The sequence below is a fragment of the Neoarius graeffei genome, chromosome 9 (genome assembly GCF_027579695.1).
Source record: "Neoarius graeffei isolate fNeoGra1 chromosome 9, fNeoGra1.pri, whole genome shotgun sequence".
In the NCBI taxonomy this organism is placed as follows: Eukaryota; Metazoa; Chordata; class Actinopteri; order Siluriformes; family Ariidae; genus Neoarius; species Neoarius graeffei.
The window spans coordinates 57,377,276-57,391,113 of record NC_083577.1 but is presented as its reverse complement, the minus strand read 5'-3'; the positions used below and the strand labels follow the sequence as shown (position 1 = coordinate 57,391,113).

Below are 13,838 nucleotides of genomic sequence, written 5' to 3'. Positions count from 1 at the left end.
TACAACCAAACACACAATAGTTCACATATTTAAATCAAATACAATAAAATTCATAAATCTGTTCATTTCTAATACACATTACCACAGGTTTCTCACCACTTTCCATATTACCTTTTCTCCAATTCAAATGATAAAAAACATAAACAGCACCAAAAGAAAGAAGTAAGTCTGAGAGTGACCCAAGGATGCAGACACCCAGCCCCCAGCACGTGCCCCCCTACACCCCCCAACAGCGGAGGGTCCCTTGTAGAGTGGCACCGGTGAACACACGCCCGACACCTGCACCCCTAGACACCCCCCACTCCCACTCGTCACTTCCAAAAACATAAATCATAATACAAACTCAATAAAACAATAAACAATACAGTCTATTTTTATCATAGTAATATTTTGGACTTCCCACAACAAAATCATAATTCATGAAATCCTACAAGGTATTGTTTTATCAACATCTTAAACCTTTCCCTAGTATTCTCATGCACAATATAATCAAATCAAATCAAGTTTATTTGTATAGCGCTTTTAACAATAAACATTGTCGCAAAGCAGCTTTACAGAATTTGAACGACTTAAAACATGAGCTAATTTTATCCCTAATCTATCAATATACACTGGCAATGAGTTCCACCTCTCCATCGCTCTATATATGACCGTCTTCTGAATACTACATGTATTGGCTCTAGGCAATATAAACCTTCCATCAGTTGCATATCGCGTTTGATATTCATGTTGAACAAAATTAGGCAGTAACCTTTTATACAATCTCATTTGTCATGTCCATACACAATCTTGAGGAAAATATTTATCTATTAGTTATTTGTGATCAAGTGTCAGAATGAGTTAATAAACCATCCAGGGTTAGGTTTTTCTTGACATCACTGGATTAAGAAAGACACACAGCTCAGCTGTCTGGAGATTCAGAGCTTAGCCACATATCATGAACTGTTGAACCCTGAAATCTGGAGTACTATTTTGGTTGGAGGTTCAAATTTAAGTTTTTTTCATTATATACACAATGTCAAGACAATGCCAGTGAAATTTTTTCCTGCTGCACTCCATGTGCAAAAATATACATAAATTGAATGGAAAATTTTATGGAATGAAAATATACTGTATTCAATAGCGCAATTGAGTTCAGTATTGTTTATGGGGCTAATGCGTTTTACGATAATTATCTCAGAGTAGTGTGACACTGTCGCCTCACAGCAAGAAGGTTCTGGGTTCGAACCCAGTGGTCGACAGGGGCCTTTCTGTGTGGAGTTTGCATGTTCTCCCCGTGTCTGTGTGGGTTTCCTCCGGGTGCTCAGTTTCCCCCACAGTCCAAAGACATGCAGGTTAGGTTAACATGGGGCAGCCATGGCCTGAGGTTGGTCTGAAGTGGCCTTGAGTAAGGCACCTCACCCCCAACTGCTCCCTGGGCGCTGTAGCATAGCTCCCCACTGCTCTGAGTATGTGTGTGCTCATTGCTTACTTGTGTGTGCGTGTGCGTGTGTGTTCACTGCTTCAGATGGGTTTAATACAGAGGAGACATTTCACTGTGCTTCAGTCTGTGCTTGAGTGTATGTGTGATAAATAAAATAAATCTCTTCTTATCTTAAAATAATCCTGGCCTGAAGCCAAGAATTATGTGATCCCAGCACCAGTGACATGTAAAACAATATGGAAAACAGATTGTTACATATTGTTGCAGTATAAAGAGCTAGAAAAGATTTTTAATATTAGGTCTTATTTCTTATTACTTGTATTATAAGCATTAAAAACTTTACTCGTTGCCTATTTGCATATAGTGTTCTAACAGCAGGGTTTTGGGGGTTTTTTTTGTATTCTTTTCATGTCTGCAGCTCTGACTGTGCACTCTTATGGCCTGCACGAAGAGAATGACAGTCTACGCTGGCAGCTGGATGCCTACAGGAATGAGGTGGAGCTGTTGAAGAAAGAGCAGGGAAAGATACAGCACCCTGAAGAGGAGCACAGTCATGAGCACCAGCTCAACTTCCTCCAGCAAACCATGCATAGCATGCAGCAGGTAGCACACACTGCATATAATTAAAGCAGTTCTGACAGCTCTTAAGGGCTTACCTTAGCCAAAATAGCACTAGTTCTCAATTTTCCTCTTTATATACTCTTTACAGGGCCTTGCAAAAGTATTCATCCCCCTCGGTGTTTGTCCTGTTTTGTCGCATTACAAGCTGGAATTAAAATGGATTTTTGGAGGGTTAGCACCATTTGATTTACACAACATGCCTACAGCTTTAAAGGTGCACATTGTTGTTTTATTGTGACACAAACAATAATTAGGATGAAAAAACAGAAATATGGAGTGTGCATAAGTATTCACCCCCTTTCGTATGAAGCCCCTAAATAAGAGCTGGTCCAACCAATTCACTTCATAAGTTACACAATTAGTTGATTACGATCCACCTGTGTGTAATCAAAGTGTCACATGATCTGTCACATGATGTCTGTATAAATCAACCTGTTCTGGAAGGACCCTGACTCTGCAACACTACTAAGCAAGCAACATGAAAACCAAGGAGCGCTCCAAACAGGTCCGAGACAACGTTGTGGAGAAGTATAGATCAGGGTTGGGTTATAAAAAATATCCCAAACTTTGAATATCCCAGGGAGCGCCATTAAATCCATTATAGCAAAATGGAAAGAATATGCCACCACTACAAACCTGACAAGAGAAGGCCGCCCACCAAAACTCACAGACCGGACAAGGAGGGCATTAATCAGAGATGCAACAAAGACACCAATGATAACACTGAAGGGTCTGCAAATATCCACAGTGGAGATGGGAGTATCTATCCATAGGCCCACTTTAAGCCATACACTCCACAGAGCGGAGCTTTATGGAAGACTGGCCAGAAAAAAGTAATTGCTTAAAAAAAAATCACGTTTGAAGTTTGCCCAACAGCATGTGGCAGACTCCCCAAACACATGGAAGAAGATTCTCTGGTCAAATGAGACAAAAATTGAACTTTTGGCCATCATGGGAAATGCCAAGTGTGGCGCAAACCCAACACCCTGAGAACACCATTCCTACAGTGAAGCATGGTGGTGGCAGCATCATGCTGTGGAGGTATTTTTCATCTGCAGAGACAGAAAAGCTGGTCAGGACTGAAGGAAAGATGGATGGCACTAAATACAGGGCAATTCTGGAGGAAAACCTGTTTGAGTCAGCTAGCGGTTTGAGACTGGGATGAAGATTCATGGTCTAGCAGGACAATGACCCTAAACATACTGCTAAAGCTACACTGGAGTGGTTTAAAGGGAAACATTTAAATGTCTTGGAATGACCTAATCAAAACCTAGACCTCAATCCAATTGAGAATCTGTGGCATAACTTGAAGATTGCTGTACACCAACGCAACCCATCTAACTTGAAGGAGTTGGAGCAGTTTTGCCTTGAGGAATGGGCAAAAATCCCAGCGGCTAGATGTGCTAAGCTAAGAGAGACATACCCCAAGAGACTTGCAGCTGTAATTGTAGCGAAAGGTGGCTCTGGAAATAGAGATGAAAGTGGAGCAATGAAAAAACCCCTGAACTTTTGAAAGTCAAACTAAGGGGGGGACGTCCCCCAAAAATATTTTAATAACATAACACGCAAAACCCTGCATCCTAGTGCATTTTAGTATTTATTTTCACTAAAACAAGTTATAACTTTAAGCCTTTTTCTTTCATGTACATTAATGATTAACATGTCAAAAATATCAAATTTAATTCCCCTAGTTAATGAGTAATTTTCAGGAGTGCATTTAGAAAACGCGGTGATTTTCCTGGCTACACAGTTCATTACTTTGAAAAAAAAATCAGACAGTTGAAGGTAAACTCAGCAAAATCCCAAAACAGTACTGTTAAAAAGTAAAGGTCTGTTCGAGTTTCTAAAGCTTTCAGGTTTCAATGTTGGGGACATTGAGCCTCGTTTATCAATCTTTTAGTAGAGTTGTGCGTTTGCATAAGCTAAAGTGAACTAAAAATTTCCAATTCATATTTAGGCGAGTTGAAGCCAATTGTTTACATTAGTTTGTATTGTCTGTAAATTTAAACACACCAATGAATACCAAATTTCTCATATAAATCAGGGGCGTAGGGTGTGTGTGTGTGTGTGTGTCACACACTGACTGGCAGCCTGAGTACATTTTTATGTAACAAAAAATAATTACCACTGCTAGTTTTAGGCAGCTTAGAAACCGGCTCTTCCATTATTGCTGTTTCTTCCACGTTTTCTTGATGTTGTGTTCTAGAAACGGCACTAAAACTTAGCTTCGGAACCACAAAATGCAACTTTGATGGGGGGAAAAAAATATATATATATAATAAATTGCTTACCTCTCTTCACGTCAAAAGAAGGAGGAAAGTTTTGCTTGTTTTGACATGGCGAATTATTAACACAAGAGAAAATACTCGTAATTTGCAACTAAAAAGACTGCAGCTACACTGGCAGCTTGAACATGCTTTCTAGTGCGATTGTGTTGCACTTGCGCAGAACGGTATCAGTCCTGCGCGCCTTAGCACATGCACCTGAAGGCGCGCCTTGGGCACGCGCGCCTAACGAGCTCCGGCACGCGGGCTGTTAACACCTGTCTTTAATCAATGAACTATGTTTGGGCTATTTAAGGACCGCGCCCATGCAAGGACGATGCGAAGTATTACGCCGCATCTAGGAACGCGAAAAATCCGACAAATAAATTTCTCCATTCGGAAAACCGGAGATTTTCAAGAGTTTTGTCAAATATCTGGATTTCCGGGTATTTCGTCATTAGCGGAAAAAATCCGGAGGAATTTTCATGAAAATCTAAAAATCCAGAATTCCGGGAAAATCCAGAACACTTTCATGACTATAGAAAGTATTGATTTTAGGGGGGTGAATACCTGTGCACACTCCAGATTTCTGTTTTTTCATCTTAATTATTGTTTGTGAAAAAAAACAATGTGCACCTTTAAAGTGGTAGACATCAATAGACAGTGGTTGTGTAAATCAAATGGTGCTAACCCACCAAAAACCCATTTTAATTCCAGCTTGTAATGCAATAAAACAGGGCAAACACCAAGGGGGATGAATACTTTTGCAAGGCACTGTATAAGACATAAGAACGCATGCGCACTACATACACAGCTCCGTTTCACTCTGATATCATGGGACATGTTTGACCTCTTTACACAAAGTGATGAGGCTTACCTGGTAGCAAGCGCGCTGGGAGCTTGCAGTGCAGCCTGCCAGACACTCCGACTAACTCACGTTTATACCTCAGTAGTCCTCTGCCGCCTCGCTACACAAACACAAAAGCACCACACTCATGTCTCTGATTCACTAAAAACATGAAGTAGAAGTCATGATCCATTTGTCTTTCATAACATGACATTTCTGAGTGACTAAGGCTCAGGTATTTTTACTCAGCGATTGCTAACATCACATGATACTATTGATTAATATTATATTTATCCTGCATGGTTCCAGTGGAAAGCATTTTCATTGAAAAACAGGAATCTGTATTTTATTTCATGTGCAATACAATTTCTGCCAGGCACATGAACAAACCCAGTATAAAGATCAGCTTTGATTTCTGGTTGTCTTTAAATTAAAAACAAAAAAGGTTTGTTATTTGAGACAGCAATCCAGTTGCACCCTTAATTTCAGTGAAGAATCCACTCTGACTATGAAAGCAAGATGAGATCTGACTACAGAGTTGCAGGGCTGTGACCAGGTGTACTATTTTAAGACTGACTTGACTACACAGTATCATAAAACCATAATGCATTCAATTTGGTAATATAACATTAGCTGAGATGTGCATAGAATACATTAACATTGTTAGCTTGTTTATTAGCGGCTGAATCAAGACATTATATAAGTAACTACACATCAATTTTGTCTCAGATATGAAAGCATTTTTCTAGGTAGCAGTCCAGTTCTTAATTTTGCCTCCCCAGATTGAGATCCTTGTTGCTGATCTTTTTTCATAAGCATTCATCACCTACACAGGCAAGTACTTTTTGTTGGCATCTGCTATCATTTATTCTTCATAATGCTGTCTGTCTCCACAGCAACTACTGAGGCTCCAGGATGAGCTGAAGGGAAAGGAAATGGAGCTGGAGCAGGCACGAGATGAGCAGCGCTACCTAGAGGGGGAGATTTTCACCCTCAGGGAGAAAGTAAGCTAAACACACACAGTCTAGATTAACCCCTAAATGTCTCAGCTTGTTATTTAGCTATATGTCTTAAAGCAGGGTTTTCTTACTTTAAGGTGTTTGGGCAAATGACCCTAAATGAACGTTATCAAATTTCCGTGGCCAGCTTGGTTTCCGGGCGGCACGGTGGTGTAGTGGTTAGCACTGTTGCCTCACAGCAAGAAGGTTCTGGGTTTGAGCCCAGCAGCTGAAGGGGGCCTTTCTGTGTGGAGTTTGCATGTTCTCCCCATGTCTGTGTAGGTTTCCTCCAGGTGCTCCAGTTTCCTCCACAGTCCAAAGACTAATTGGTGGCTCTACATTGACTGTAGGTGTGAATGGTTGTTTGTCTCTGCCCATGTTTACATTAGACCGTATCAGCGGATCATCAGATTAACGTTTTTAAAACGATTAGTGTGCACACAGTGACACCAATACACGATTTGCGTGCACACAGCAACGCCAATACACGGATATGCTCGGCTCCGCAGGCATCCTGCGCTCCAAATCACTCCGCCCTGAACAGCGAGTGCCCTCTGGAGGGTGCGCACTCCGGCCCTGCGCAGCTCACACAGCGTGCGAGTGAAGTGCACAAGCCACGATTCGGGACTGAGCCGCTGTGTGCGTGATCCCAGCGCATATCACTTACTACTTGCAAGTGGAAGGATGGCAAGCCTAAAGACAATCATAACTACACAATGGGCAGTATTTGCATCAGTATTTGCAGTATTTTCATACTTTTATACTCTTTAATGAAAGGTGATACAAGGCGGAAGTCCGCACCGTTTTTCAGCAGTCGCGTCACATGACCAACGCCAGCGAATCAGGAAGGTGGATGTCACAGTGACGTTGTCCAATGAGACGCCAGCTAGAGCTCAGCACAGCGTATCCGCGTATTCTGAATGTTTACACAGCACCGGAGCTGACACGATCTGGATTGAATACGTGGACGCTGGCAGATTCCCGTTTCCCGGCGTTTCCAGGCGGTTTAATGTAAACGGACAGTGCATCCGCGAAGAAAACGAGACAGATACGGTCTAATGTAAACGTAGCCTCTGTGTCATCCCTGCAATGATTTGCCAACTTGTCCAGGGTGTACCCTGCCTCTTGCCTGGGATAGGCTCCAGCTTACCTGTGACCCTGCACAGGATAAGCAGTTACGGATAATGGATGGATGGAATTTGGTTTCTCCTCATTGCTTGTAAATCCATATTCCATAAATGTTTCAGCATAATTTCATGTCTGTGAAGGTTCAGTCATCCAGGTCATAGTAAACCGTAGGTGCTAAAAGAAGGAAACTGGTAAGTCTAGTTGCCTTCTTTAGCACTTACACCATAATTTCATGTTCGTTTTCTTGACTTCTGTTGTTCCACTGAGTCAGAATCATTCAGTGCAGTCAAGGAACTAAACAAGGTACAACTCCAAATCAGAAAAAGTTGGGACAGTAAGTCGAAATTGAAATTAAACCTGAAATCAATGATTTGTAAATAATATTTGACCTGTATTGCACTCAAAGCAATACAGCCGTACATTATTTGATGTTTTACCTCATGAATTTTATTTTATTTTTTTCAAAATAAACATTTCAGTTCTGATTCTTGCAACACATTCCAAAAAAAGTTGAGATGGTAAAGCATTTACCACTTTATAATGTTGCCATTCCTTCTCACAGCACTTAAAAGATGTTTAGCGACTGAAGACATCAAGTGATGAAGCATTTCAGGTGTTATTTTATCCCATTCTTTCTGTAAACAGGTCTTAAGGATTCAAAATTTGCCACACGTTCTCGGTTGGGGACAGAGGGGACAGGCACCATCTCCTTCCACAGCCATGCCTTTGTAATGTGTGCAGAATGTGGTTTTGCATTGCCTTGTTGAAATATCCCTGGAAAATATGTTATCTTGAAGGCAGTACATGTTGCTCCAGAATCTCAGTGTTCTTTTCTGCATTAATGCTGCCATCACAGTCGTGTAAGTTGCCTTTACCAAGAGCACTGGCATCAATCCCATACCATGACAGACCCTGGCTTTTGGACTTGTTGCTGGTATCAGTCTGAATGGTCCTTTTTGTCTTTGGTATCCATTTCTTACACAAAAGACCCAGTATACAGATTTGTCGGACCACAATACACATTTCCACTGTCAGATGCCGCTGAGCCCAGAGAAGTTGATGATGCTTCTGGACACAGTTAACATAAGGCTTCTTTTTTTCACAGTAAAGTTTTAACTGGCATTTGTGGATGTAACGCTGTATTGTAGTGCTTGACAAAGTTTTGCCAAAGTAATCCTGAACGCATGTGGTTATATCAACTATAGATGAATGACAGTTCTTGATGCAGTGTCATCTGAGGGATCAGAGATCACAGGTGTTCAGCTTAGGCTTGCGCCCTTGCCTTTATGCATTGAAATTCCTCCAGATTCCTTGAATTGGTTAATGAAATTATGCACTATAGAGGGTTAAATATTCAAATCCCTTCCTATCTTCCTTTGAGGAACATTATTTTTAAACATTTCAATAATTTTCATGCATTTATTGACAAACTGGAGATCCTCGGACCATCTTTGCTCCTCAAAGGCTAGGCCTTTCCTGGATACTGATTTTGTACCAAATTATTATTACAATCATCTGTTGACATGACCTGTTTCAAATTACATCATTATTTAATTGTGTTACCTCATTACTAGCCTTAACTTTCCCCTGTCCCAACTTTTTTGGAATGTGTTGCAGGCCTGAAATGCAGGAATGGATGTATGTTAACAAATGAAATGAAGTTGACCAGACAAAATATGAAATATCTTGGGTTCATTCTGTCTGCAATGAAATACAAGTCAAAGTAAATTTAGAAATCACTGCTTTCTTTTTTTTATTTGTATTTTCCATAGCATCCCAAGTTTTTCTGATTTGGGGTTGTAGTAGGATGGAGAAAATTGCCCATTTTTATTAGTCAGCTCCTATGCTAGTGCGGCCTATCAGCATAATGAAAAAGATTAAAATGGCATGCATAAAATAGAACCCATCTTCATAGTTAGAGAGCTATTTGTAATATTAATTTGAAGAATAAATGAATAAAACAATCAGTTTCTCCCATGGAGTGGTTTTGGGAACTTCTGTCTTAAAGCATATTTTAGTAAGTGCTAAGAATTATCTTAAACAATATTAATGGTTTAACTGTATATCCCTTATAGATAATTTACTAATGAGTCCTATTTTACCACTAAATCTGTCGCCCTGATATAACCCATATTTAGAACACAATTCTGTTGGGAGATGTTCCAAATTGGCAGTCTTACCTATCTGTCTCTTCACATGTGACTATACAAGGCAGTCTCGATAATCTTTTTCTTACAGTTGTAGGTTTGAACATTAACAACTGGAAGGTGGGACAAAGCTTATGGAGCCCATTTTTTTCTATTTTTCTTGATATGCACTGAACCTGACTGACTTCTGACTTTGTGTACATTATATGTGCATGTGCCATTCTCTGCTTAACCATTTCATGCTTGCTGAACTACAGACGGGAGGGAAATGTGCTGCCTATAAAAACAACATACTCTACAGTGCATTTAGTGCATTTGTGTCACTGACAAAGTGCCCCTGAAAGATGATCCAAGTGTTATTGCTTCTTCACTGCTGAACAGTGCAACATGATCTCTCCTCATTTTTGCTAGCACCGTGGTTGGCCTTAGAGCACAGAATAAAATCCATGCTTGTTTACTCAATTTTCCAAACTGCAGACATTGGTTTGCATGAATGTTATTTGACTGAGATAATAGGAACATCAATAAAGCAAAGGTCCTGTGGAGATTGTGGTTTACACTGCACCAAACCAAAATCTTAACAGGATTGATGGACCTGATTTGAACACTATGTCTGACCTGTTTTCTAAGTGTTCTGCATATAAGAATCTGACTTTCAGGGGGACCTTTGGGTTTGACACACTGTCGATAGTAGTCTATTGGAGCAAACATGTACACTACATGCATAACTATAAAAAGGGTCTCATATGCTGAAAATGGATTAAATATTTACTCAGCTATGTATGTGCTATGAAAATATGTTGTCATTGGCTGTCCATCGTTAGTGATGATGACTGCTTCATTAGGATGTGTAGAAATGCTGATGGGCCATGAGGCCTGCACCAGAGCGCACCACACTTTTTCTCCTTTCCTAATGAAGCGCCTTGCACAGTAAGGTAAGACACACGATGTCGTGCCCCCATCGTGTTGTCTCTCTGGACCTCTAGACCTGATGCCAAGTGGTGCACAAAAGTGTCCCAGACCTGACGGGTATGGAAGTTGCCCTGCAGTGACAAATGACTTGCCAAGTGATGCCATCCGTTGGCCATCAGGTGGTGTACCATTGACCCTGTTGGGTTCATCTGACACATTGCACCAGAAAGCGCCCTGCTGCCAGCACCTTCTTGGTGCTGTACTATTTAACCCATAGCTGGAACCCAGGCAGGTGCCACCACTCCAGGTCAGAGCAGACTTGGGAGCAATGGTGATTAAGGGGTAACTCCACTTTCCCCAATACTCAAGTCCTCCTGGACCTGAGACTCACCACCAGCTGCAGTTTAAAGTCATACCCAGGACTAGCTATGAAAATATAAAGACAAGGTGTCACATCTTGGTCAGAGGTCAGAGTATACGGGATTGCTTAAACTTTCTACACATTTTGTTCCTTTAGCAGTGTCTGTATTTATAGCTATTCAATTCCATAACATTTAAAAACAAATATTTCACTTTCTCCTGACAGCTTCTCAACAGCACAGACTCTGTGGAAGGGATGAACCACACCACTGACACCCCCGAAAAGGTAAAAAAAGAGTCAGTGCTGTCATTAAACTACTGCATACTGGATATGCTGATTTTCCATCATGCACCTGTATACTGTGGTGAAATAAATGGTAGAATGTAGATGAGATTATTAAGCTGCCTCAAATTTTAAATGATAATATCAAAACAATTCATGACCAATTCTTGGGCTAAGGTAAGCTTTAGCATTCAGCATTTCTTGTTGCATGTTGCTTGGACTAATGCTAAAAAAAAAATGAAAGAACACTTCTGTTTCTGTTTCTCTTCCATATTGCCTAACCTGCACACGGATCTCAGAATATTTAAAGTGTGCAAGCTAGAGCCCTTTGTGGACACCATCATTTCTGTAGCTCTTAATGCACTGGTAGTGACTGACAATTATTCCATCAGAACATGTCTCATCTCATCTCATCTCATTATCTCTAGCCGCTTTATCCTGTTCTACAGGGTTGCAGGCAAGCTGGAGCCTATCCCAGCTGACTGTGGACGAGAGGCGGGGTACACCCTGGACAAGTCGCCAGGTCATCACAGGGCTGACACATAGACACAGACAACCATTCACACTCACATTCACACCTACGGTCAATTTAGAGTCACCAGTTAACCTAACCTGCATGTCTTTGGACTGTGGGGGAAACCGGAGCACCCGGAGGAAACCCACGCGGACACAGGGAGAACATGCAAACTCCGCACAGAAAGGCCCTCGCCGGCCATGGGGCTCGAACCCGGACCTTCTTGCTGTGAGGCGACAGCACTAACCACTACACCACCGTGCCGCCCCAGAATATGTCTGTTATAAATAATGAGTTGAAGTATCATCTCTACTCAGAGGCACTGTCTGGATAACATGCAGCTCACGTCTTCTCATGCAACACATTTGGTTTTTATGGTGTTCTATGTATAGAATAGTGTGAACATATGGAGCAGATGGGCAACTGTAGGAAATGACTCCCCACCATAGTTTGCATAACAGCAGCTTAAGAGCAGCCAAATCTTCTCAGAACTCTAATGCTCTGAAAAATATATCAACCTATATCAACAGCGTTGATGTAAGAAATAGCAAAATTTTATTGAAGGGCAAACCTTCACAAAACAACATACCATTTTAGTGTGTAAACATATATACAGTGTCTTGCAAAAGTATTCATCCCACTTGGTGTTTGTCCTGTTTTGTCGCATTACAAGCTGGAATTAAAATGGAGTTTTGGAGGGTTAGCACCATGTGATTTACACAACATGCCTACCATTTTAAAGGTGCAAGTTTTTGTTTTATTGTGACACAAACAATGATTAAGATGAAAAAAACAGAAATCTGGAGTGTGCATAGGTATTCACCCCCTTTCATATGAAACCCCTAAATAAGAGCTGGTCCAACAAATTCACTTCATAAGTCACATAATTGGTTGATTATGATCCACCTGTGTGCAAAGTGTCACATGATCTGTCACATGATGTCTGTATAAATCAACCTGTTCTGGAAGGACCCTGACTCTGCAACACTACTAAGCAAGCAACATGAAAACCAAGGAGCGCTCCAAACAGGTCCGAGACAACGTTGTGGAGAAGTATAGATCAGGGTTGGGTTATAAAAAATATCCCAAACTTTGAATATCCCAAGGAGCACCATTAAATCCATTATAGCAAAATGGAAAGAATATGACACCACTACAAACCTGACAAGAGAAGGCCACCCACCAAAACTCACAGACCGGGTAAGGAGGGCGTTAATCAGAGATGCAACAAAGACACTGTGGCAGCGGGGGCGTGGTCAAGCATCGGTCTGTGAACGGAGTGCAGAGTCAGGGAAGGTAAGTGGCAGAATCACTGCACCTGATGTCAGTTAACCTGTGTTTGTGTGTCTTCCCCAGTGACCGCGCCCTATAAAAGGAGAGAAAGAGAGCGGAGGAAGGGAGCTCTCTCCCCAACCAGACAACTTATGTGTATGTGCGTGTATGTGTGGCTGGGAGATTGGAAAGTCACTGAAAAGTGCAAAAATAAAGAGTTTTGGAAACTCAGTTCTGGCCTGCCGTACTTCTGTGCTCCACCCACCCGCTCAAAGTTCTACAGACACCAATGATAACACTGAAGGAGCTGCAAAGATCCACAGCTGAGATGGGAGTATCTGTCCATAGGACCACTTTAAGCCACAGAGCGGGGCTTTATGGAAGAGTGGCCAGAAAAAAAGTCATTGCTTAAGAAAACACGTTTGAAGTTTGCCCAATAGCATGTGGCAGACTCCCCAAAACACATGGAAGAAGATTCTCTGGTCAAATGAGACTCAAATTGATCTTTTTGGCCATCATGGGAAATGCCATGTGTGGCGCAAACCCAACACCCTGAGAACACCATTCGTACAGTGAAGCATGGTGGTGGCAACATCATGCTGTGGGGACATTTTTCATCTACAGGGACAGGAAAGCTGGTCAGGACTGAAGGAAAGATGGATGGCACTAAATACAGGGCAATACTGGAGGGAAACCTGTTTGAGTCAGCCAGAGGTTTGAGACTGGGACGAAGGTTCACATTGCAGCAGGACAATGACCCTAAACATACTGCTAAAGCTACATTTAAACATTTAAATGTCTTGGAATGGCCTAATCAAAGCCTAGACCTTAATCCAATTGAGAATATGTGGCATAACTTGATTGCTGTACACCAACGCAACCCATCTAACTTGAAGGAGTTGGAGCAGTTTTGCCTTGAGGAATGGGCAAAAATCCCAGTGGCTAGATGTGCGTAATAGAGACATACCCTAAGAGACTTGCAGCTGTAATTGCAGCAAAAGGTGGCTCTACAAAGGATTGATTTTTGGGGGATGAATACCTATGCACACTCCAGATTTTTATTTTTTAA

General features: G+C 41.5%; 1 protein-coding gene across 1 annotated transcript in view; it reads left to right on the top strand.

Annotated features, from left to right (window-relative positions):
• enox1 (ecto-NOX disulfide-thiol exchanger 1) overlaps positions 1–13,838 on the top strand; it is a 42,161-nt gene that overhangs the window by 16,335 nt on the left and 11,988 nt on the right. Inside the window, exons 9-11 of the mRNA XM_060929907.1 lie at positions 1,842–2,026; positions 6,052–6,159; positions 10,927–10,986. Coding sequence (XP_060785890.1) covers positions 1,842–2,026; positions 6,052–6,159; positions 10,927–10,986 — 353 coding nt within the window. The remainder of the gene's footprint in view (positions 1–1,841; positions 2,027–6,051; positions 6,160–10,926; positions 10,987–13,838) is intronic.